We start from the raw sequence: 23,835 nt of genomic DNA, 5'->3' as shown, positions 1-23,835 counted from the left end.
ATATTAAACTTCTCCCACCATTTTTCTGCTGTTAGAGCATTTCCACAATTACCGTAGATATTTCCCTGCAAATTTTCACTCCCAGTAGGTACATAGCTTGATAAATAGAAAAAAATTCCATGCAGTTGATTAAGCATACTTTTTACTCAAATTTAGATCTAGCTTTGTAGAACATCTATATTCATTTTATGATATTTTTTTTTAATTTTGATAAGATTTTAATTTTTTAAAATTTTCACATTTAATATTTTATTTCATTGGTCCACAAATTGTTTAGATGTGTGCTTATGAAAAAGAAAATTTCAATTTTTCTCCCTGAAATTTTGTCATTGATGATAATTTTTTACCCATATACCTCACAGTTTGATAATTTTGTGTTTGTGTGTGTGTTTTGCATTTAACCTTGACTAATATTCTCTTTCATTCATTCACTGTTTAATTAATGGTGTTGGCAGAAAGACAGAGATCTACGCATCATGGTAAGCACAGGGGCGGATCCAACTTATTTTCTTATGTAAACTGTAAATATATTCAAATTAATATCTTATCATGAGTATCTTAATTTTATGATTCTATGATTTTTTTAAAACCTTTTGTTACGTAATATATAAGTTTTTATTCACGTTTGCAGTGTGCATTTCAAGACCGAGTCGCAAGGTCAAAACAGCAACAATTTAGTTATTGAAAAACTTTTGCATGCATTAACATGCTTAAGTTACCATAAAGACAGATCAGTGCATGAAAAGTTTAACAAATTTTGGAAAATTTAAATATGATGAGCAGAAGATTTATTAGAAGAAGTTTCAATAAGTCAATATTGCACTTAGATATAACAATGATAGAATTTCTTAAAATTGCTTTCAAGAATAGGATGCAATTCATGTATATTTATAGGCAGTTGTAGGCATTTGATTTGTTTGGATGTCTTGTATATATATTGTATAGCTGTCCTCATATACGGTTATTGTTTTTCCTTATATGTAGTATGATGACTGTGCTCGTTTTTTATAATTTCCCCTTTGCTCATCAAACAGATTAATGAGTTAATAATTAACACGGTGGAGACAGAGAGACAGAAATATTTCCTGGAACGTTTCCTGATGCAGGACAAACCACTGCTGTTTGTGGGACCCACAGGTACTGGAAAGTCGGCCATCACCAACAGCTATCTTCTCCAGCTTCCGAAGGACAAGTATATCATCAGCAATATTAACTTCTCAGCTCAGACATCAGCCAATCAAACACAAGATATCATCTTCTCCAAGCTTGATAGGTCAGAATTTATAAATATTTTTTATTTGTTTTTAATCTAGAAATTTGCCAAGTAGAGTATTAATTAATTGTTTCAGATTTTGAAAAGATATTTGAAGAAATTTTGGAAAGAATATAAAATAATGCTATAGATATTTTAATGTTCATTATCCCTATGTTCTTTCGTATAAAATGTCGCTATAAGTTTGATTTTTCTAAAGAAATATGATTTATAATTAAAGTCTCTTGATTTCAATGTGTGCATTGTGGGAGAAATTTTGACAGAAAACTTTAAGGCTTTTTGACAATAAAGGAATATAAACCATTTATGCCAGTGAAAGTTATCTCTCTTAACAGAGGGTCAATAAACCATAAGGGAAAATAAAAATTTAATGTGTAATAAAAAAATTTTGATCCACAGAAAAAATTAAATAAAATTTCTTTTACTGTTGATTTACAGAAGGAAAAAGGGTGTGTATGGTCCAACCCTAGGAAAGAAACTCATGGTCTTTGTGGATGATCTGAACATGCCAGCCAAAGAAAAATATGGAGCCCAGCCCCCCATAGAAATCCTCAGACAGTGGATAGATCAGGGCTACTGGTTTGATAGGAAGGACACCAGCATACTGGAGTTAGTGGACATTGTTATGGTCTCCGCAATGGGGCCGCCAGGTGGTGGCAGAAACAATGTGACACCACGGTTCTTGAGACATTTTAACATCATTGGCATCGAGTCGTTTGATGAGGACACTATGAAAAATATATTCTCTCCTATAATTGAATGGCATTTCAGAACTTTTGAAAATTCTTTAAGGAAATTTTCAAGGGTGAGTGTTTTGTAAATTGTCATGTAAAAATCCAATAGCTGGGTATTTTTTTACATTAATAATTCAGCTGTACTGTAATATTTTGTCCCATTGTTTTTGAAAGTTTCTTCATTAAAGGAATGGAACTTGGCAGGACTATTATTAGACATGTTTGTATGTGCAGTTCTTATATGTTTTTGTATGTTGCAAAATAGTGTGGGAAAGTAAATGTACCAGTTCTATTTGGAGTTTCAGTAGTCCAGATTGTAGAATGTTACGAAATCCTTGATTTTTGAACTTCATGTGTCCAATGTATTTACTTCTATCTGTAGATAATTCTGAGCAGTACATTGGAGATTTACAACAATGCCATAGCTAACTTCCTGCCCACACCCTCCAGGTCACATTATGTATTCAACCTCCGAGATTTCTCTCGTGTTGTTCAGGTGAGTATAGTTCCGTTTTCACTTGTAATCAGTCAGCTATATTTGTAGTAGATATTTCCCTGCCCATTGGAAATTGAGTTTTAACTTTCAGTAATTAGCCAAGTGTAAGCAACTCTTCATTTATTTATCAGATGGGCAAACCAATATGCAATTTATTAATTTGATCATGGGTAAAGTCTCTGATATTAAAGATTTATTCAGTTTCTTATATACATTATTAAATGCAATGTATGGTGCTATTCTACAGGGGGTCCTGCTACTGAAGCTGGGGGTGGTGTCGGAGGGTAGTCTAGAGAACGGACAGAAGATTGTGAGGCTGTGGGTACATGAGGTCTACAGAGTGTTTTATGACAGACTCATCAATGAAGAGGACAGGGAAATGTTCTTCAAAATGGTCAAAGTAAGTCAGCTTGACATTGTGTATAGTTTTACTGCAGATTTTTGACACAAGTAATTTAGTACAAATGCAGCGGGAAACAATTTTCTTCCAGTCTTAAGAATCAGCCAAAACTGTTTTGCTTTTAACTGTAAACAGTGTTAATTTTGCCTTATCACACTTCCATTTTAAATTTTCCAGGACCGAGTTGTGTTAAAATGGAGATAACTCTGTCTTGGTTGAATTAACTAACAAAGAGGGTGAAAATAAAATCGGGACGAAAACTTCCCTGTACATGTATACATTATGTTGACCTTTCTGAAATAAGTCTGTAGTTCTAATTTCATCCGTTGAAGATAGGAGAAAACAGAACAGAAAAAAAATCTGGGGGCAAAACTTTAAATGTACATTAATTATAATTTTATGACCATGTTGTTTTTAATGACAGGCATGTGTTGAGAGCCAGTTCAAGGAGAAGATAAACACACTATTCTCACACATCATGACTGACTCGTCTAAAGGAGTCACTGATGATGATATCAGAAGTCTGATGTTTGGAGATTATCTGTCAAAGGGCAAGGAGGAGAAATATTATGATGAAATACTCAACCTCAGTGACCTCAAAGAGGTAAGGGTTCATAGGTCAAAGGTTTGAAAAATACAGGGTAATTTTGATAACAAAGAACCAGAAAAGAATTTTAGAATATTACTATAAACCAACTATTAACTATGACAACTTTTATTTACTATTAATTTTTCACAACTGAGAAAATGATCTACGTAAATTAAAAAAAAAGTTTTTGACAAGAAATATATTTATCAAACGCAAATGAAAGTTGCATGGTTTACAGTATAGTACATAGTATACACAGTCTGGTATTGGTGAAAAATATGAGTTGTACAGTATAGAAAATTTGTTACAGCTAGTTGTAAAATGCTCAGCACTTTTAAGAGTTTTAATGTACATGTATTTGATTAAATATGTTCCATTTGATCTAATGCGAATATGCAATGGAAATGTGAATAAAAGTATTCATTTTAAATGTGAACAAAGAGATGCATGTTTTTTGGTGATTGAATATTTTATTAGCATTTCTTCTACATGCCTGAATATGATATTTCAATATTTTTCAGGCCATTGAAATGTACTTAGAGGAGTACAACATGATGTTTAAGGCTCCTATGAATCTAGTCATGTTCAGATTTGCCATAGAACACATCTCCCGAATCAGCCGAGTTCTCAAGCAGCCCAGTGGTCACTGTCTACTTGTTGGTCAGTCATGATGTTTGATCTGCAAAAAATACCAAAAATTAATGTTTGATCTAGTACACTTGTATAAACAAAAAAAAAAATTGAAACATGAATGATAATTTATTTTTGGGTATAAAATGAAGTTGCTACAATTTTGAGAAATCTTATATCAATTGTGTTTCTTAAAAATGACATTCCCTTTGTCAATTTCAAGTCATGCATTATGGATGTTAAATGGTAAATGCCACCACTCAAATCGCAAAATACAAATGTTTGGCTCAAAGAAACCTTCTTTTTTTTTTGTGCTTGAATAGGTATCGGAGGTAGTGGAAGGCAGAGTTCTTCACGGTTGGCTGCTTTCATGTCCGACTTTGAACTTTTCCAAATTGAAATCACCAAAAACTACACCACCTCAGAATGGAGAGAGGACCTCCGACGCCTCATGAGGCGAGCAGGAGACGAGGGTACCTCCATGGTCTTCCTGTTTGGGGATCACCAGATTAAAGTAAGAAAACCAGTTTATCTGACTGTTTGACCAAAATCTCAAGAATATAATGTCAAACTTGTAATATTTAATCCTGTTAATGGTTGATTATTTCTTGTAATATTTAACATGCAGGAAATGGTAATTTTGTAAACCTGGAGATAATCGATTCTCAGTTATACAATTCATTTTCCGAGCATGGTCACTTGTTTAATAAACAGGAATTGCAATGGAAAAATAAATTTCTTGTGCTTGGGAATATGAACACAAAAAAACTTCTCTTATCCTTTATATATGTATGTTGATGATATTAAGTTATATACTTGAGATTTTGCTTTAGGACGAGTCCTTCCTGGAGGACATCAACATGATACTGAACACAGGAGACATACCTAACCTGTATGACAATGAAGAAAGACTGGAAATTATTGAAAAGGTATGCCTTGAAGGAATGTAATAAAGTGATGGGTTTTCATTTCATTCACATTAATGAAGTAATTTTAAGCCTTTAATTTGATGCAAAAATGTTTGAGCTAGCATTTCAATTAATGTTCCTTGTCTAGAAAGTCTAACTCATCAAAATTGGTCAATACATGTAGTTTCTGAAGGCCATAATTTTCACCTGTGTATGTTTTATTTGAACTATTTATTTGAACTATAGATGCAACAGTTGGCGCTGCAGCAGAATTTACAGATTGAGATGACGCCACTAAACATGTACAACATGTTTATTGAGCGGATCCGACGTAACCTTCACGTGGTCCTGGCCTTCAGTCCTATAGGAGATAACTTCAGGAACAGGATTAGGATGTTTCCCTCCCTCATCAACTGCTGTACTATTGACTGGTTCAAGGTAGAATTCTGAGAGGAATAAAGCTTTACGTTTCATTATATTTTTCATTGAAAAAGAGTTAAATATACATGTACAAGTTTCTGCAAGTATAAAAACTTGCAAAGGAAAATTAGCTTTCATTCAGATAAGTTGAACTATTGTATCTCAAGTATCAATATCTCAAATAGCATCTATATATTGAAGTGCCTTGGAAGTCTCAATCACATTTTCTCTACGTATGTGTATTTAACCTCTTTATCTTGAATTTTTGGATACATGGAAGTATTAAGTTGATTGTATTTAATTAACTCTGATGACTTAATGTTGAAAATAAATCTAGAATTGGTTCTGTTTTAGCCTTGGCCAGAGGATGCCTTGGAGCTGGTGGCCAACAAGTTCCTGGAGGATGTGGAGATGTCAGATGAAGTGAGGACACAGACAATCTTCATGTGTAAACATTTCCATCAGAGTGTTAGAATGCTCTCAGACAGGTGAGGAGCTGGAGAATTCTAGTACTGTAGGTCTGGAACAAGGCGAGTTACTACTGTTCAGCACTGTACTGGTCAGTAATGGGGGAAGAAAGTACTGTAGTCAGTAATAGGAAAAGTAGATACTGTAGGACTAACAAATGTAGTCAGTAGCAGGGGAAGTAACTACTATAAATCAGTAACAAGGGGAGTAACTTCTGTGTGTCTGTAACAAGGAAAATAACTTGTAAATCAATACATCTGGATTGTTCAAGGGAGATAATCACCATATATTAGTAAGCAGGTAGATAAGAGAACAACAACTATGTAAATCATATGAAGAATTGTCACAAAAAGTTTTGAGAGAACAAGTTAATTCCAATTTATATAAATTTCTTAGTAAACAGTATAATATATATGTAAATCATTGCTAACTATTTGCAGGTATTACGAAACAATGAGGCGACGAAATTATGTCACCCCCACGTCGTACCTAGAACTGATCAAAACCTTCAAAAGCCTGCTAGATCAGAAAAGAATGGAGATTCTGACCCTGAAGAATCGCTATATAGTGGGATTAGAGAAGCTAGAGTTCTCAGAGAATCAGGTAAGTAATTGCTACATAATGGGACTGGAGAAGTTAGAGTTCTCAGAGAATCAGGTAAGAATTGCTACATAGTGGGACTGGAGAAGCTAGAGTTCTCAGAGAATCAGGTAAGAATTACTACGTAGTGGGATTGGAGAAGCTAGAGTTCTCAGAGAATCAGGTAAGAATTGCTACATAGTGGGATTGGAGAAATTAAAGTTCTCAGAGATTCAAGTAAGAATCACTACGTAGTGGGATTGGAGAAGCTAGAGTTCTCAGAGAATCAGGGAAGAATTGCTACATAGTGGGACTGGAGAAGCTAGAGTTCTCAGAGAATCAGGTAAGAATTACTACGTAGTGGAGTTCTCAGATGATTCAGGTTACAATGAACTACAAATTAGAGGTAAAAAAATAACAAAATATGGATGGTGATGGAATTCTTATTTCTAGTGCTATTCATCTACAGATCTAACAGTGGTCAATGATTTTGCATTGTAATGATAATAAAACTACCACATGCTTTTGAACTAGTTACATAGTTTTCAGGATAATCTTTGTCAAGGTGTATGTTTTTAAATCTTATTTGATTTTTTACTGCTCTTTAAAGTATGTTTTAGTAAAAAAAAAAATTTTTGACCTATTTGACTGATTTTTCTGATGTATTTTATTTAGGTCAGTGTCATGCAGCAGGAATTGGTCGAACTTCGGCCCAAACTGGTGATGACAAGCAAGGAGACAGCGGAGCTTATAGAATTCATCAGTAAAGAGAGTGTAGAAGTGGAGGCCGTGAAAAAGGTCGTAGAGGCAGACGAAGTGGTGGCCAACAAGGCAGCCATGGAGGCCAAGGCCATCAAGGTAGGTCAAGGTCACTATGAATAAAAAAATAATTAAGGTTCATCATCTATCGGTCCACTCATATAAAATTTTGGTTTAATGATGATGATTTTTCAAAAGAATATTTTTGAAAGTTGAACGAATTCAACATGTTCCTGCAGTTTAGACAGTAGTTAATAAATAAAAAATAATTCCAATTTTTCTTAAAAGTAATTAGAATATTGAATAAAAATTCCTTTTTCCATTAGAACAGAAAGTGACAACTACGTGTTTATAGAGGACTCGGATTACATGAACAAGAAATAGAACTGAAGTATAACATAGTTTTTTTCTTTCTATAGGATGAGTGTGAAGCCAAACTGGCAATAGCCATGCCGGCCCTGAATGCTGCCATTTCTGCCCTCGACACTCTGAAACAGAACGATATCTCTCTAGTCAAGGCCATGGCCAACCCCCCTAATGGAGTCAAACTTGTCATGGAGTCTGTCTGCATCATGAAGGTTTGTGTTGATTCAGAAAAGCTGATCACTATGAACTATTTATATAAGTCAGAGGAAGTTTAATGAAATATAGAACTAAACTGTTATATAAGTTCATTCGCAGAATAAATAATTGGAAGGTAATTCCACTGTATGTTCAAGTGAACACTAAAAATTGATCATTAATTTTGAAACTTAAAATAAGTTAAATACTCGTTTTAAAATTTATATTCGAATTTCAGGGAATCAAGCCGGACAATAAAGTGGACGCCACAGGTCGGAAGGTTGAGGATTATTGGCCTGCAGCCAAAAGAGTATGTTTCCATGCCTTTTAAGGACATGTAAAATAAAATGTTTGAATTGCTACATGTATGTACAATACTTTCTCATTAGGTAGAAAAATTAAATGAACTGAAACATTTTGCAGATGTTGGGAGACCTCAAGTTTCTGGATTCTCTAAAGGAGTATGACAAAGATAACATCCCAGTACCAGTGATGAAGAAAATCCGAGACAAGTACATAAGCAATCCGGATTTTGAACCCAGTCTCATCCGGAATGTGTCGTCAGCCTGTGAGGGTCTTTGTAAATGGATCAGGGCCATGGATGTGTACGATAGTGTTATTAAGGTTAGTCACATGGATTTTTTTCATGGTCGTTATTAAGAAGGAGTCAAGGTAAAGGTGTTTTGTAAGGGGATGAAATTCTTAGAACATTTGGTGTTGAATGTGTAATATAAAACAAAGATAAAGTAAATCGATGGAGATGTGTTAAAAAAAGTTTCTGAACAGGAAATACGATAATTATATAAAAGTTAGAAAATTTCTAAATATGATTGAATAGGTGGTTGGACCTAAGCGTAGAAGTTTGGAAGAGGCAGAAGCAGTACTTGCTACTCAGATGGCAAAACTTCACGAAAAGCAGGCTGAACTACAGGCAATCACTGACAAGTTGGATGGACTCAAAGATCAACTCAAAACAAAGGAGGAAGAGAAAGTGGTAAGACATTTAATTGTATTTAAATTTTAATTTGAACCTCCCTTTTCTCCTGAGATTTGTTCAAATACATATATCAGTCAATAAGCCAAGCTTTCCATGTTAACAAAGTTCTATGTTAGCAAATTGAAGGGGGATTGAAAGGGGGGGGGGGGTCAATAGTGGTTTAAAATTAATCAATAAGTCTGATATTTTATAATTATATACAGTCAAACCTGTATTAAGAGACCTTCCAACGGAGAAAGGAAAAAAGGTCACATATGACAGGTGGTCTCTTAATACAGGTTGCTTATTTTCAGCAGTGTTCAAATATACACAATGCTGAAAATATTACATGACTTTTGTGTATGTGGAATGTATTTTATAGGTACTGCTCAACTCTAAATGCTTTTATATTATAGGTACAATTGTCCTGTTCAATAATAAAATTTGCTTGATCTGCACATGAGTAATTCGATTATTGGGAAATATTATGAACATCTGAAAATATTAAATGTTTTATACGGTATAAAAAAGCTGCAAAGATTTTTTCTAATAATATTTTTTTTTTGTTTTACATGATAGCCTATATATATAGCTTTGTATGTTTTGCAAATTACTAAGAATTAAAACTGTATCATGATTTTTGTTATGGACTTGGTAACAAATTAAATTATATTTATGACTTAAAATTTATTTAACCTAATTTTTTTTTTTCATTACTGAACTACCCCGTCTAATTGCCTGTTTGTCACCTACTTCAATCACTTCAATTATCACCTGGTATGGGTGCTAGCTAGCGTGTGTTTACTTACCCCGTTGGTGACACAATTCACTTAAATAAACATCTAGGATTTAGTTACTTGTTAATTAAAAGTTAAAAAGGCAGGTTTTATAGCTGAATATCCATTTGGCCCTTATACCACGAAATGATATCGGGATCGACCTCGAACGTCTATTTTCAAAATGGCACTCGATCATTGGAGAGAAAAAACGTGAATGTTTATGTATTAGATTTTAATGTTTATTCAATAGATATCAAAACGTAAGTAAAAATATTTATTTTGAAATGTTGTTTTATTCCTAAAACTCGCATTATATAATTATTAAATGAAATAAACGCGTGTCTGTACATATTTTGAACCAAAAAAAATAGCATGCTCGACCGAAATCGAAAGTAGGAATCGGAAATTATGTAGTCGTTAAATCCAGGTAAAATTGCCTGAAATTACAAAAATTGTCAGGAAAATCACGGTCGCTGGTCGCGTTAGACAGGTGGTCGTTTAATACAGGTATAATATATAGGGAAAAGCGTTGGGAGGAATTCTTACGGTCACATATGACAGTGAGTCGCTTAATACAGTGGGTCGCTATGGCAGTTTTAACTGTATCTCTTTCAGAATTTGGAAGAAAATATTGAACTGACTATTGTTAAGATAGAGAGAGCAGAGAAGCTGATTAGTGGACTGGGAGGAGAGAAAGAAAGATGGACAAATGTAAGTACATGTATTATAAAGATTTATATCCCATGCTGGAATTAGTTTTGGCTAAGGTAGCTTAAGAATCATTACATAGGATTTGACATGTTTTGCAAAGGGAACATCTTACTTAGCCTTGATGCTTTCATTCTAAACTCTAGGATTATCAGATGCAGTTTGTCTAAGTCGGAGAAAGTAATGATGCTATCATTTACATGTATATATAATGTGGGCAGAGTATTAATATTGAACCCCATTCCATTACCCTAAAGTTACTAAATAGAAAATATGTGACATTGATTTTATTTAACAAAAAAAAAAAGCAGCTGTTTTAATTCCTTCCCTATCTTTGCTATTGAATCCAGAATGTTGACGAATTAAATGAGACCTATGATAACATCGTTGGCGATGTCCTTCTGTCAGCAAGTGTGGTGGCCTACTTGGGGCCCTTCATTCTGGACTATCGCCAGGAATGTCTGAAGGAATGGTACGGCATGTGTGCGGAACGGAACATCCCACTGTCTGAACACTTCTCCCTGTACACGACTCTCGGGGACCCTGTCAAAATACGGGACTGGCAGATCGCTGGACTTCCTGTTGACAAGTAAGTGACTCATGGGAACCCTGTCAAAATTTGGGAATGGAATGCCTGTTGACATGTATTATTTTTATACCCCCCCCCCCCCGCTTGAAAAGTGGGAGGGTATATAGTGATTGGGATGTCCATCTGTCCATTCGTACATCCGTCTGTCTGTACGTGTGTCCGTCTGTTACGCTTTGGGGTACCCTTCTCTTATCTGCAACTCCTCTTTTACCACTGAATGAAATTTAATGAGACTTTCACAGAATCTTTGTTACATAGTGCCATTGTGCACCTCTTATTTTACTTTTTAATCTTGCACATATTTTGGTTTTGCTAGAGCAAAATATGGACGCAGCCATTCTTTCTATAATACTGAAGGATACCCATCTCTTATACGCAACTCCTCCTATACCACTGAATATGATATGAATATGATACTTTCACAGACTCTTTATTACATAATGCCATTGTGCACCTCCTATTTTAACTGTTTGATATGACACTTATTTCAGGTCTCCAAGAGCAAAACATGCACTTTGCCATTATAACCTTATGAGAGGCGGGGGAGGGAGGGGGGTATCGTTTAGTGGGCTCATTGCCAGTACCTCTAGATTTTATTAAAATTATGTGAATTTTGAAAGTAGAAGAAGTTTGTGACTCCCACAGGTTTTAACGTGTAATTCATTAATATTAACCTGAATTGTCTAGATGATGATTAATCTGTTGGTTGAATATGCATAGGACCTTTATTTCAAAGAACATTGAAGAGATAAAAAGAGGGAGAGGACTTAATGTTGTTGGTCTGTCTGTTTTATTGGTTTTCCTAAAACCCAAACTTAGTCTTATATTGAAACTACATTAATAAAAAGCTTTTTAGCACAGTTAAAAGACACCGCTGGGCTGTTTTAAAGAAATTCCCTTGGTCTGCTTTTAAGACTATGCTGCCATTTTTATATGACGTCCATATATGATGTATGTGTTGTTGTTTATAGCTACTCTGTGGAGAATGCCATCATTGTTATGAGTGCTAACCGGTGGCCCCTGATGATTGACCCTCAGGGTCAGGCCAATAAGTGGGTCAAGAACATGGAGAAGATGAACAAGCTGGAGGTGGTCAAGATGTCCGACGTCAACTTCAGCAGGAACCTGGAAAACTGCATACAGGTATTGAGAAAATAGGAATTCTAGGATAGAATTTTAATTTGTACGGTATTCAACACAGAAACGTACTTTCAAGTACATGTATGAGGTAATTTTTGCACAAAAAATATTTCTAGTTGTAATATATTAACTTCACTGTCATCAAGTCAAAGGTTAAAGTTACATACATTAGTTCTGTACATTGATTTCATTCACCTTTAGGTCAAAAGTTTTAAGATAGTAATCTAAAGTACTTGTACATGTACTTTGAGAATTTCCCTAAAAAAAAAAAGTACCAACATTCAGTAAGAAGAAATACTACTAAACAAACAGAAAAAAATAAACCCACTTTGCTCTTAAATTACTATCTTGCCCTCAGTTTGGTAATCCCTGTTTGCTGGAAAATGTGGGAGAGGAGTTGGATCCCATTCTGGAACCGATTCTGTTGAAACAGACATTTAAACAGGTCAGTAGATGTACACATTTTTTGCTGTATTTGAAGAAGGATTTTACAAATTTGTGCTCAATTCATATTGAAAACATCTAAATTTAGTCGGACGTCTTGGATTGATTGTATTTATGAATGTTCTAGACTGAGGTATTTTTGAATTTTGCAGAATAACATGGAATACATCCGAGTGGGAGACCATATCATTGAGTACAGTAAGGACTTCAAGCTGTACATCACCACACGACTCAGAAACCCTCATTACCTCCCGGAGGTCTCTGTCAAGGTTAGTTGTGCATGTTCTGTTTAAATACTACATGTAAGGTTCAGGTTAAGACCCAGATAATTTCATAACGTTTTATCAGAAGGAAAATGTGTTGAGATTTCTTTCTAATCTCTGTGAAGTACATTAAAGTACATTGTTCAAAGTAAAGGAAGGTAGTTGAATATGTACAGTGAAACCTGTTTGATTTGACATGAACTTGGAGAAGAATTTGGTGTCGGAATAGACAGGGTGTCAGATTACACAGTATAAAAAACATGGAAAGTAGTAAATGGGAATGAAGTTTAGGGTCATAATTCACAGTAAAACGAATTGCACAGGTGTCAGGTTAGACAGAAGTCACTGTATATCTGGTCTGGTTACAGGTGACTCTGCTAAATTTTATGATTACATTACTGGGTCTTGAGGACCAGTTGTTGGGGGATTGTTTTGGTATATGTATATTTGGTATTCCTTAGGTGACCCTGCTGAATTTTATGATTACTGGGTCTTGAGGACCAGTTGTTGGGGGATTGTTTTGGTATATGTATATTTGATATTCCTTAGGTGACTCTGCTGAATTTTATGATTACATTACTGGGTCTTGAGGACCAGTTGTTGGGGGATTGTTTTGGTATATGTATATTTGGTATTCCTTAGGTGACCCTGCTGAATTTTATGATTACAGTACTGGGTCTTGAGGACCAGTTGTTGGGGGATTGTTTTGGTATATGTATATTTGGTATTCCTTAGGTGACTCTGCTGAATTTTATGATTACATTACTGGGTCTTGAGGACCAGTTGTTGGGGGATTGTTTTGGTATATGTATATTTGGTATTCCTTAGGTGACCCTGCTGAATTTTATGATTACATTACTGGGTCTTGAGGACCAGTTGTTGGGGGATTGTTTTGGTATATGTATATTTGGTATTCCTTAGGTGACCCTGCTGAATTTTATGATTACCTTGCTGGGTCTTGAGGACCAGTTGTTGGGGGATTGTTTTGGTATATGTATATTTGGTATTCTTTAGGTGACCCTGCTGAATTTTATGATTACATTACTGGGTCTTGAGGACCAGTTGTTGGGGGATTGTTTTGGTATATGTATATTTGGTATTCCTTAGGTGACCCTGCTGAATTTTATGATTACATTACTGGGTCTTGAGGACCAGTTGTTGGGGGATTGTTTTGGTATATGTATATTTGGTATTCCTTAGGTGACCCTGCTGAATTTTATGATTACCTTGCTGGGTCTTGAGGACCAGTTGTTGGGGGATTGTTTTGGTATATGTATATTTAGTATTCCTTAGGTGACCCTGCTGAATTTTATGATTACATTACTGGGTCTTGAGGACCAGTTGTTGGGGGATTGTTTTGGTATATGTATATTTGGTATTCCTTAGGTGACCCTGCTGAATTTTATGATTACATTACTGGGTCTTGAGGACCAGTTGTTGGGGGATTGTTTTGGTATATGTATATTTGGTATTCTTTAGGTGACTCTGCTGAATTTTATGATTACCTTGCTGGGTCTTGAGGACCAGTTGCTGGGAATTGTTGCTGCTAAGGAGAAGCCAGACCTTGAGGAGAGAAAGAACCTGCTGATTATAGAGAGTGCCAGGAACAAACGCCAGCTCAAAGAGATCGAGGACAAAATATTGGAGGTCCTATCTACATCACAGGTAAGACTGACTTCATGTCATTCACTATTTATTATTTACAATTATCTGTAGTATGAAAGAATGCTTGTTCATCCCTTAAATTTTATACAGAACAGATCCAGAATGTTTTCATTTTTTTTTAAGTCTATCATATATTATTGCAGTGTATTAATTTTGTAATTCAGACATCAACATGAAGTATTGCTTCCTCATAATTCATCTTTTTTTTCATAAAACGTTTGCAGGGAAATATTTTGGAGGATGAAACAGCCATAGAAATTTTGTCCTCCAGTAAGATTCTGTCAGAGGAGATATCGGAGAAACAGCTGGTGGCCAGCAAGACAGAGGCAGCCATTGATGATGTCAGAAATGGATATAAACCTGTAAGATTTCGTTGTTTAAGATTCATAATCCTTTTGATCACTTATTTCAGACGTTGCTTTAACACTTATGATATTCCAAAAGAAATGTATTTTATCAGTTAAATGCCAACAATTTTATCATATTAGCTTGCAGGGCAAAATTAAACAAAAAGGACATTTGAACTTGACGGATTTATGAAGGAATAATAAACATTTGTCCATGTCAGAGTTACCTTTCTTATCAGAGAGTCAATGAACCTTAATTAAGGTTCATCATCCCTTTGTTCACCCATAAAATTTTGCTTAATGCCAATAAATTTTTTCCAAAAGAAATCTTTAATTAAAACATGCAAAATTTCAGCATACCTTGCAGGGCAAAATTTGGCAGCAATGTCCTTTTAATTTTACAATTTTATGAAGGAATGAAAGTCATTTATTCCAGTAAGAGTTATCTCTCTTATCAGAGGGTCGAGGGACCTTAAAAAGAATTCATCACAGACCTCATTCTGAGGACCATTTTATACAATATCATGTAAATGGCTAGAATTTGTAGCAAGAAAATATGTTCTCAAGATTTTACAAGATGTATATTCAATACAGATTCCAATATCTTAATGCTATTGTTTATGTTTTAATTTAATTTTTGTTGTGCACTGCATTTACTTTATGTATTGATATTACAGATATATTTATGATGTAATTCTCTTGAGGTCGATCTGTATGACTTTATTTGAAAAAGCACTTAATCTCATAAGACAATAAGACACAGTCTTAGACACAATGTTTTATCAGGTGGCTAAGCATGGCAGTGTGCTGTTCTTTGTGATCTCGGACCTGGCCAACATTGACCCCATGTACCAGTATTCTCTGACCTGGTTCATCAACCTTTATCTACAGGTAAGGTCTTGCCTGTAAAACAGAAATTGCCCTTGACCTTGTTAATTTACCTATCCTTTCAGGTGTGAATGAGGATTCTTTTAATTTTAATGGCATTGGAAAATTTATGCTGTAATAACAAGTAGTTGAACTTTGGTATCTTTAACATTGATATATTAGAGTAAGTTGCAAGTTCCAGCTACTTTTTCTTTATGGATTTTAACCTATCTTGAATCTGCCAGAGTTCAAGGTAATGAGGTTTAACTGTATATTCTTTTAGGAAATGAATTTTCATTGTCATTGCTCCTTTGACACACTTTTTCTTTCATAATTTTATTCACAATTTCCTTCTCAACAGTCCATCATAAACAGTGCGCCATCACAAGATTTGGAGGAGAGGATCCACAACTTAAATGAACACTTTACATACAGCATTTACAAGAATGTCTGCCGCTCATTGTTTGAAAAAGACAAATTGCTCTTCTCCTTCCTGTTATGTATCGGCATCGCAAAGCAAAAGTACGTATAATACATCGAAGTGGGTTTTTGGGGAATGGAGTACGTATGTTTTTGTATCTGTAGGCTCTCTTGATCGTTTGTCAAGGCATTGTCTGAGAAACAGCATTGTGATTTTATTCTGTTCAAGTTTTAAAAATGTTTAAGCACATTATCATGATATAAACTTCACTTGATACGAAGTGGGCATGTCTTGTACATGTAATGTGTCCAAGGTGTTTAGTTTTTTTAATTTTTGTTACGTCACATGTAAATATCACTCGCAAAAGCTGTATATAAAAGGGGAGGGGGGATAAAATACATTTGCTTGTAATTAGCTTGTTTTGGAACTAGAGCAAAATGTGAAACTTTTGCTTTACACAGCAATCTTTTGGACTGGCTCATTCACACTTAAGTCATGTTCCAATAGATTCAGGTTTACATTTAAGAGCTTGTGTTTTTCACTGACCATGATATATCACTGTTTTATTAGCACCATGCCTAATGCCAGGGTCGGGTAAGTGTTTGGAGTCGAGACAATGCCAATGCTTGCACCTTTTGTCTTTTATTTTGTGTCTGTATGAATGAATTTTGAAGTAATGAATTAATTGTGAGACTATAAAATAATTTGTAATAGTGGCATTTTGAATTCTTGATAGGACTGCAAGCTATTTGACAATTTAATCAGTCATCTTTTACTTGAAACTTGATTCAAAGTGTATAATACAGTTTGCAGTATCTATTTTTTTTTTTCAAATCATTCACAATATTCATATTTAAGTCATATTTAAGTAGGGAAAAATGTTTTCAAAAAATGAAGATGAATTCTACTTACAGTTTTAAATAGAAAGGAGGTTATTTATTAAGTTAACTGTCTTTTAAAAGATATTTTAATTGTTTAAAAAATGTTTAGCTTGAAATATTCTTTTTCAAATGCATGGACTGTCAAATTTATAGTCAGAAACCCCCATCTTAATCTTGAAAGAGCTCTCTTGCACCTTGATGACATTTTATCTCGTATTACTCTTTATTTTAGCTTTTAATTATCTCCCCCCTGTGTTGTTTGAAGTGACTACGTGTTTGACTTGTGTTTTTCTGTGATTTACTTATATTACTGTGACAAGAAAACCAAGGTTCTCCTCAAAAGATTCTTTTAAGCACATTTTTCCCCAGGAAATGCACTCTGTTATTCTTTCAGATTTTTTCAAAACTACCGTCTTGAGAAGTCTTTAGTTTAAGAAATATATAGAAATAATTTATAGAAATAAGTATCTTGTTTTGGAAAAACAAAAACAAAAAAAAAGTTGAATAAAAAAGATCAATAAGCTTATGCAAGGTATTGGTATTTGGAAAGTTTCGTTGGTTTCATTTTGTTTTTAAATTTATTTTTTTCAAAAGTTGAATGATTTTAGCACAAAATCTTTTTTTTTAAATTCATAAGATTAAGTAGACAGAAATTCAGATACAAAGGACCTGTTTAGATAATAAGCAAATTCATTTAATATGTAATAGCTAAGAGTCATTCATTATGATTAGAACTATTTTAACCTGCAAAAGGTTTTACAGGAATCCTTTGCATTGTTCAGGTTTTCAGTTACATACTGGTAATACATCTTTGTATGAAAATCTTTCCTGCATGTCTGACTATCAGGTATAGATTCACCATATTTTCCATTATGAATAAGTTTTGGTGACTGTCAGATGACTCTGTTCTTGCATCATTGCAGTGGCGAAATCAACGATCGTGATTGGCGGTTCCTCCTTACAGGGGGATTGGCTTTGGAGAACCCCTTCCCTAACCCAGCTGTTGATTGGCTCCCCGACAAATCCTGGGGTGAGATTGTCAGGGCATCAGATCTGCCTCCCTTCAAAGGATTTATGGACCACTTCCGTAAAAACGTATGCTTTTGTATCTTGCATTTTGAGCAAAATGTATAAATTCATTTTTTTTATCCCCATTCATTGATTTCTTTTAAAATGGATTTTGTTTACCCTACTATATTTTCCATTATCTAGCTGAATGCCTGGAAGAAGATATATGATTCTACAACTCCCCATACTGAGCCCCTAGTGGCCCCATGGAATGAAAATCTAAATAGGTTGGAGGAACTAATAGTGCTCAGATGTCTACGACCTGATAAGGTATGGAAGACTGCTTAAAAGTCACTCAAAGCCTATCTAGGGTAGTGAAAGTTTAATGACATGAAAATGCAGGAATCATTTATTTGGGAAGGGAGGCATGGGATTCAAATGTGTATATATTTTCCAGCTGCCTTCTTGGAGATTAGACATGTATGTTGTTTCAAAGATCTTACGATTAGATGATTGACATTTAATATTTAAAGAAGGCCTGATGTTTTCATACAAAATACTTAAAAACTACTTAATATGTGTAAAACCAATTTTTACCTATTTTGAGATGTTCCCTGACATTTTAAAAAATGTGGTCCCTATTTTGCCTATTTGTAGATGGTCCCTGCTGCTCAGAATTTTATTGTGGAGAGAATGAGTCAGCAGTATATAGAGCCACCGACCTTTGACCTATCGCTGAGCTACGAGGATTCTCAGCATTTCTCTCCCCTTATTTTTGTCCTGTCCCCTGGTGCAGATCCAATGGCTGGTCTGTACAGATTTGCTGAAGAAAAAGGTAGGACACCCTCACACCAGCCCACCTTTTATTTTTGCCCTTGGCCGCATTGTGAAATACATGTATTTGCATTTTTTTTTTTTTTTGCGAAAATCCATTTATATAACATGTATAAGAGCAATCCAAAGTATTTCCATTATATTTTTTTTTACTATGGTATCTACTCAATCCAAAGTATTTCTTATAATTTTTTTTAATAATCAATATGCTTGAGAATGAAACAGATACATTTGAATTTAAAAACTTCTGGCTTTTTAGGTGAATTAGGCCATTGTGTGTGGTTGTAATGTAGAGTTAGGAGAGTGCTTCCTAGTTTAAATGCCAATGATACACAAATAGTTATGTCTTTGAAAAATAATGAATATAAAATAGATATTCAACCCTAGTACCAGTGTTTATTTAGTACATGCATATAACTTGTATTAAACATTTACATGTATTTTGATTAATACATCATCATCTTTATTCCATAAACTTGTGTATTAAATTCAACATCATGCATTTTAACATGTGTCCATTTATCATGTTTTTTACAGTGTTTGGAAAAAAGAAACACCATAAGAAAAAATATTTCTTTCAGATTTTCAAGTTGCGTAACCTTTCAGAAAAGTTCATAACATTATCAAAATCATTACCAAACATTTCATGACTGCACTTATTCTGAAGTTTTCCAAATTTGCTAAATGTCTTCCTGATTAATTTTTAGTAGGGGGTGAGTAGCATTGTGTTGTTTTTAGAGCAGAGTCACATTGCTTACAGAAATCATGTATATATAAAGTAGAGGGAGATGGAATATGCTACGTACATAGAATAGAAAAGTGTCTTGTTATATATGTCGGGTATGTAACATGTTATTGAGTATCATGGTATGTAACATGTTATTGAGTATCATGGTATGTAACATGTTATTGAGTATCATGATATGTAACATGTTACTGAGTATCATGGTATGTAACATGTTATTGAGTATCATGGTATGTAACATGTTATTAAGTATCATGATATGTAACATGTTATTGAGAATCGTATTGTTCCTGTAATTAGGTGTTATTCAGTCTGTTTCTCTGAAGAAAATTTTTAGAGAAGGTTAGTATTGAATAATCTGATTGGTTGTTACAATGTCACATGATTGCTGAAGGAATAAAGTGATTGGTTGTGCAGATCATACTGATGTTTATGAAATCACATGATTGCAGCTGGAAATCTGATTGGACTTTAAATATTTTTGCACCTTGAGCATTGAAAAAAAATTACCAATTTGAATGTTACTTGTAGATCAGTGTTGCTTGGAAGACAAAATGTGCCTGCATGTAGTGCACCAAAGGCATACTCACAGTGTTTCAATGTCTGAAATGACAATATGCATATAAATGTATGTCATTGACTTATTTGTGTGCTGGTATGAATTTAGCATTTGAAAAGAAGACAGGCTTGATAATGCTGTGTTTCTTTTTCATTATTCAAGGGTTTATTACTGTAAATTAAATAAGTGATTTTGTAAGAAGTTTATGTCTTGAATTATGTACTGTTTGTTTACTGGGTGAAAAAGTTTGTATTTTTTGTCATATATTCTTTGGTATGTGGGGGCATGGTAAAAAGTATAGTTTACTAGTTGCACAGCTAGACTTAAGACTGCATGAATGATATTTGTAGGTCAAAGTATATAGTTGTTGAAAGATACAATTTTGTTTTACCGGAAATTTGGCCACTTCCAACTGTTTGTTGCAAAGTTTGAAAAATGATAATGTTGTTGGAGTCTACATTTTCAAAGTAAATTTATGTATGCTAAATCATATAAATATTTCCTGAATTTTTCCCTTTAGGAAGATCAAGAGATGGTATCTCCATTGTTAACAGTTATTTTGTTGACCTTTCACATTTTGACCTTTCATTATTGTTTATTCCATGTGACCTCTAACAGGTGTTATACCGCCACTACCATCACAGTCCAAGATGACCACACACGACTCATCCGAGCCTAAAATAACCTCGTTACTCGGGGTGTCTCATCCCTCCGAGGAACATGCGCGTATGTGGTTACCATTACTAACCTGTCTCTCATGCACGTTTGCCACCTTTTTAACCTTCTGGTAAGGTCAAGGTCAGGTCAGTTTTCTATAAAAGCTGACACATGAATATTAAGCAGATTTTTTTTTTTTTTATTATCAATTTCTTATCCTATGCAAATTAAATCGGATCGAAATTAATTATAAGAAGTAATATCTAGGGAATTATAATGATAAAGTTTTTCAATCACTGAAGATGAAGCAAAGGAACTTAAGATCCTAGCTTGTATATCTTTCTTTTTATAATGAATCTTTAATTCACTGTTATAACTATATCTTATTAAAATGTAAATATCAGGATAAGATAAGATTAACTGGGGACCTTGACACTACCAGAACATAAAGGTGGCTCCCCTGATTACTTCCCTTTGTCACGACCTAGCTGAAGTAGCGACACCCCCCACACACAGCCCTAACTTTCAGCTGGATATATCGCTTCATGCTGTTTATCTTTTTTTGTTCATTTAGGTACTGATGATTTTAACATTTATTTTATTTTGATTTAGCAAATACATGTGTTTAGCTCATGTACATGGTGAGCTTTTCTGGTTAAAGTTGTCTGCATGTTGAGCTTTGAATGAATAAGAATGAAATTTTCATATTCCGAACTTCTGCAGGAAGAGAAAATTAAACCAAACCTAGCATTCTCTTGTCAAACAGGATTCAAACTTGTTCAGGTGAATTTACAGTGAAAAATAGTACCGAGAAAAAAGCAGTTTCACATGAAATAAATAAAATAAGAATATGCTTTTGAAACAAGGATATGCTTTTGAAACAAGAATATGCTTTTTAGAATTGAAGCATTCTGCTACAGTGATGATCCGTGTCTGACCAAATCATGGTGACTTAGGCTAGGATCAATGTTTATCCTCTTTTAAACAATGCAGAAGAAATCGGAATATTATTTTGAAGAATAATCTATAATGATGAAAGTTTGTTTAAATTAATTCCCTTTGAGTGTGTTGCCTTAAAAGTATTGTAATTCTTCATAAGACCGAAGTGACCCATCCATGTGAGCATTGTTGTCTTGAGGTCCTTTTTGTCTTCTTTTTAATTTCTTCTTTTTTCTGTTATTTTTGTTGTTGTTGGGGGGGGGGGGGGGGTATCACTAGTATTTATCCTTTTACTGTTGTTTGATCAGAAATCTAGATTTCAATTTTGTGTCTTTTGGATGATGTTCTGGATGGATATAAAAGATCAATTGCATATTAACATTAAAATAAATACATGTAATCAAATACTGTACATAGCAATTCATACTTGGTAGGGAAGTGCTTTTGAGAAAGAATGTTTTGGGCTAAATTGAGCCTATTGTTATTTTGAAGAGAACAAGGTCATACAACAACAGTCTTTAAAATACCTTAATAAGTTTACTGTTTGCTCACAAGGAAATGTAAAGCCTCAAAGTAGGGTTGAAAATGGCTTGGAATGCCAAAGCAGCACTTGTTTTCTGAATTTATTTATTGCTATATATTTTTCTGATTATTAGTTTGGGGGGTGTTAATTATAAAATGAATTAAAAATACATGTAGCATTAATACCTTTTTATTTGTTTTCTGTGTTTCATTGGATAAACCTTTTTTTTTTTGTTTTTGCCTTTGATTTCATTGGATAAAACCTTTACTTTTTTTCTTATATTTCATTGGATAAAAATCTATTGTAATCAAAGGAACCAGCATAAGCATCCTTAGTTTTTAACAACAATCAACATAGTATTTAAATATTATGTACAATGTAGATGAACGTACTCTAGAAAATTAAAGACTTATGATTCTCGTAGATCAGCCTAGAATTTACGTGCCACATGTAATCTATTACCAGCTGTTTGTTCTTCATTTCTTTACCATCCTAGACTCCCCTACCCTGTTAACTGGAATTAATTTATGTAGACATTATTTTTCAGTAGCTGTGATATTCAGAGAGACATCATGACTGCATGTCTCACTTCTGCATGCCCTGTTTCAGATGTGTTATGTATTAAATAACTTGCATGTTATGAATTTGTAGCAACTTTTATTAATGAATTATATTTGTATTTTAGCCTTGCATGTTTTTTTTTCTGCATGAAACATTGTAACCCCAAATGATTGCTTAGTTTCAATCTTTTGTAGCTTTTATTATATTTCTCTTCAGCATCTTGTCTTGTTTTATTTCGATAAATTTATATAGACTAGAAGGAAAAATGTATAATTTTTTTTTACACCAAAAGTTGCAGACTTAGTATTAGACTTGTGAAAAGCAAATTTAAATGATTTGCAAAGTGCATTTCAATCTTGTATTTTGTCATTTGATTAACTGATGTAAACTTGTACACAAACTGAACAATATTTCAAGGATAGTTCAAAGCTAATTTGTGCACATATTTGTTTTGATAAATGTTTTCAAGTATGAGAGTTTCTTTGACCTTGACCTTAACCTTGGGAATCATTTTTCAGGTTCAGGGAGCAAAGGCCTACAGACCATATCTCTGGGTCAAGGACAAGGGCCCATTGCAGAAAAAATGATCATGGAGGTAAGACTGTCATATGTAGGAGGAGAAGTTGAAAGAATGTCAATCAGAAATTTGTGAAAGAGGGTGTTGTTTCCATTCCACATAATGCACTTGGACTTGGAAAACCTTCTACAAAACCAGATGGTTTTTTAGAAGGGGTTGGAAGGGTATTTAATTTTGAGCATTTCAAAGGAAAAGAGGCTCTTTGTAGATGCTTTAATGTTTTCTCTGTAATTTCAGGCAGTGGCCAATGGGACCTGGGTGGTACTACAGAACTGCCACCTAGCAGCATCATGGCTTGGAGAGCTGGAACGTATTTGTGAAACTGTATGTATTTTTCACTGAAAAGAAAATTGAATTCAAGCAAAAAATGTATTTTTAGATTTAAGAATTTGTCTGGGTTGTGCAGTCTATAATTTTTAACTGCTTTTTTTCCCTAGGTAATCACAGACACCAATGTTACCATGCCAACTTTCCGCCTCTGGCTGACAAGTTATCCCTCCCCCGCCTTTCCTGTCTCAGTCCTCCAGAATGGGGT

At 34.2% G+C, this 23,835-nt stretch overlaps 1 protein-coding gene across 2 annotated transcripts in view; it reads left to right on the top strand.

Moving 5' to 3' along the window:
• LOC133195747 (dynein axonemal heavy chain 3-like) overlaps nucleotides 1-23,835 on the top strand; it is a 60,205-nt gene that overhangs the window by 20,709 nt on the left and 15,661 nt on the right. Inside the window, exons 32-64 of one of the 2 annotated variants that reach the window (XM_061331673.1) lie at nucleotides 1,035-1,273; nucleotides 1,712-2,078; nucleotides 2,390-2,503; nucleotides 2,751-2,903; nucleotides 3,328-3,507; nucleotides 4,014-4,152; nucleotides 4,446-4,636; nucleotides 4,956-5,051; nucleotides 5,277-5,468; nucleotides 5,805-5,938; nucleotides 6,359-6,521; nucleotides 7,173-7,355; nucleotides 7,676-7,834; nucleotides 8,056-8,127; nucleotides 8,241-8,441; nucleotides 8,656-8,811; nucleotides 10,188-10,283; nucleotides 10,631-10,869; nucleotides 11,841-12,012; nucleotides 12,368-12,454; nucleotides 12,606-12,722; nucleotides 14,196-14,381; nucleotides 14,606-14,743; nucleotides 15,515-15,619; nucleotides 15,957-16,117; nucleotides 16,587-16,610; nucleotides 17,821-17,992; nucleotides 18,110-18,235; nucleotides 18,563-18,740; nucleotides 19,785-19,826; nucleotides 23,242-23,318; nucleotides 23,538-23,624; nucleotides 23,738-23,835. The exon at nucleotides 23,738-23,835 is cut by the window's right edge and continues 109 nt beyond it. In XM_061331673.1, coding sequence (XP_061187657.1) covers nucleotides 1,035-1,273; nucleotides 1,712-2,078; nucleotides 2,390-2,503; nucleotides 2,751-2,903; nucleotides 3,328-3,507; nucleotides 4,014-4,152; nucleotides 4,446-4,636; nucleotides 4,956-5,051; nucleotides 5,277-5,468; nucleotides 5,805-5,938; nucleotides 6,359-6,521; nucleotides 7,173-7,355; nucleotides 7,676-7,834; nucleotides 8,056-8,127; nucleotides 8,241-8,441; nucleotides 8,656-8,811; nucleotides 10,188-10,283; nucleotides 10,631-10,869; nucleotides 11,841-12,012; nucleotides 12,368-12,454; nucleotides 12,606-12,722; nucleotides 14,196-14,381; nucleotides 14,606-14,743; nucleotides 15,515-15,619; nucleotides 15,957-16,117; nucleotides 16,587-16,610; nucleotides 17,821-17,992; nucleotides 18,110-18,235; nucleotides 18,563-18,740; nucleotides 19,785-19,826; nucleotides 23,242-23,318; nucleotides 23,538-23,624; nucleotides 23,738-23,835 — 4,844 coding nt within the window. The remainder of the gene's footprint in view (nucleotides 1-1,034; nucleotides 1,274-1,711; nucleotides 2,079-2,389; nucleotides 2,504-2,750; nucleotides 2,904-3,327; nucleotides 3,508-4,013; nucleotides 4,153-4,445; nucleotides 4,637-4,955; nucleotides 5,052-5,276; nucleotides 5,469-5,804; nucleotides 5,939-6,358; nucleotides 6,522-7,172; nucleotides 7,356-7,675; nucleotides 7,835-8,055; nucleotides 8,128-8,240; nucleotides 8,442-8,655; nucleotides 8,812-10,187; nucleotides 10,284-10,630; nucleotides 10,870-11,840; nucleotides 12,013-12,367; nucleotides 12,455-12,605; nucleotides 12,723-14,195; nucleotides 14,382-14,605; nucleotides 14,744-15,514; nucleotides 15,620-15,956; nucleotides 16,118-16,586; nucleotides 16,611-17,820; nucleotides 17,993-18,109; nucleotides 18,236-18,562; nucleotides 18,741-19,784; nucleotides 19,827-23,241; nucleotides 23,319-23,537; nucleotides 23,625-23,737) is intronic. The other variant, XM_061331674.1, reaches the window with a different exon arrangement.

This window comes from Saccostrea echinata, unplaced genomic scaffold, assembly GCF_033153115.1.
Source record: "Saccostrea echinata isolate AGI-Se365-2 ecotype Australia unplaced genomic scaffold, CSIRO_AGI_Sech_v1 ptg000029l, whole genome shotgun sequence".
NCBI lineage: Eukaryota > Metazoa > Mollusca > Bivalvia > Ostreida > Ostreidae > Saccostrea > Saccostrea echinata.
This window is presented reverse-complemented; position numbering and strand designations above follow the sequence as displayed.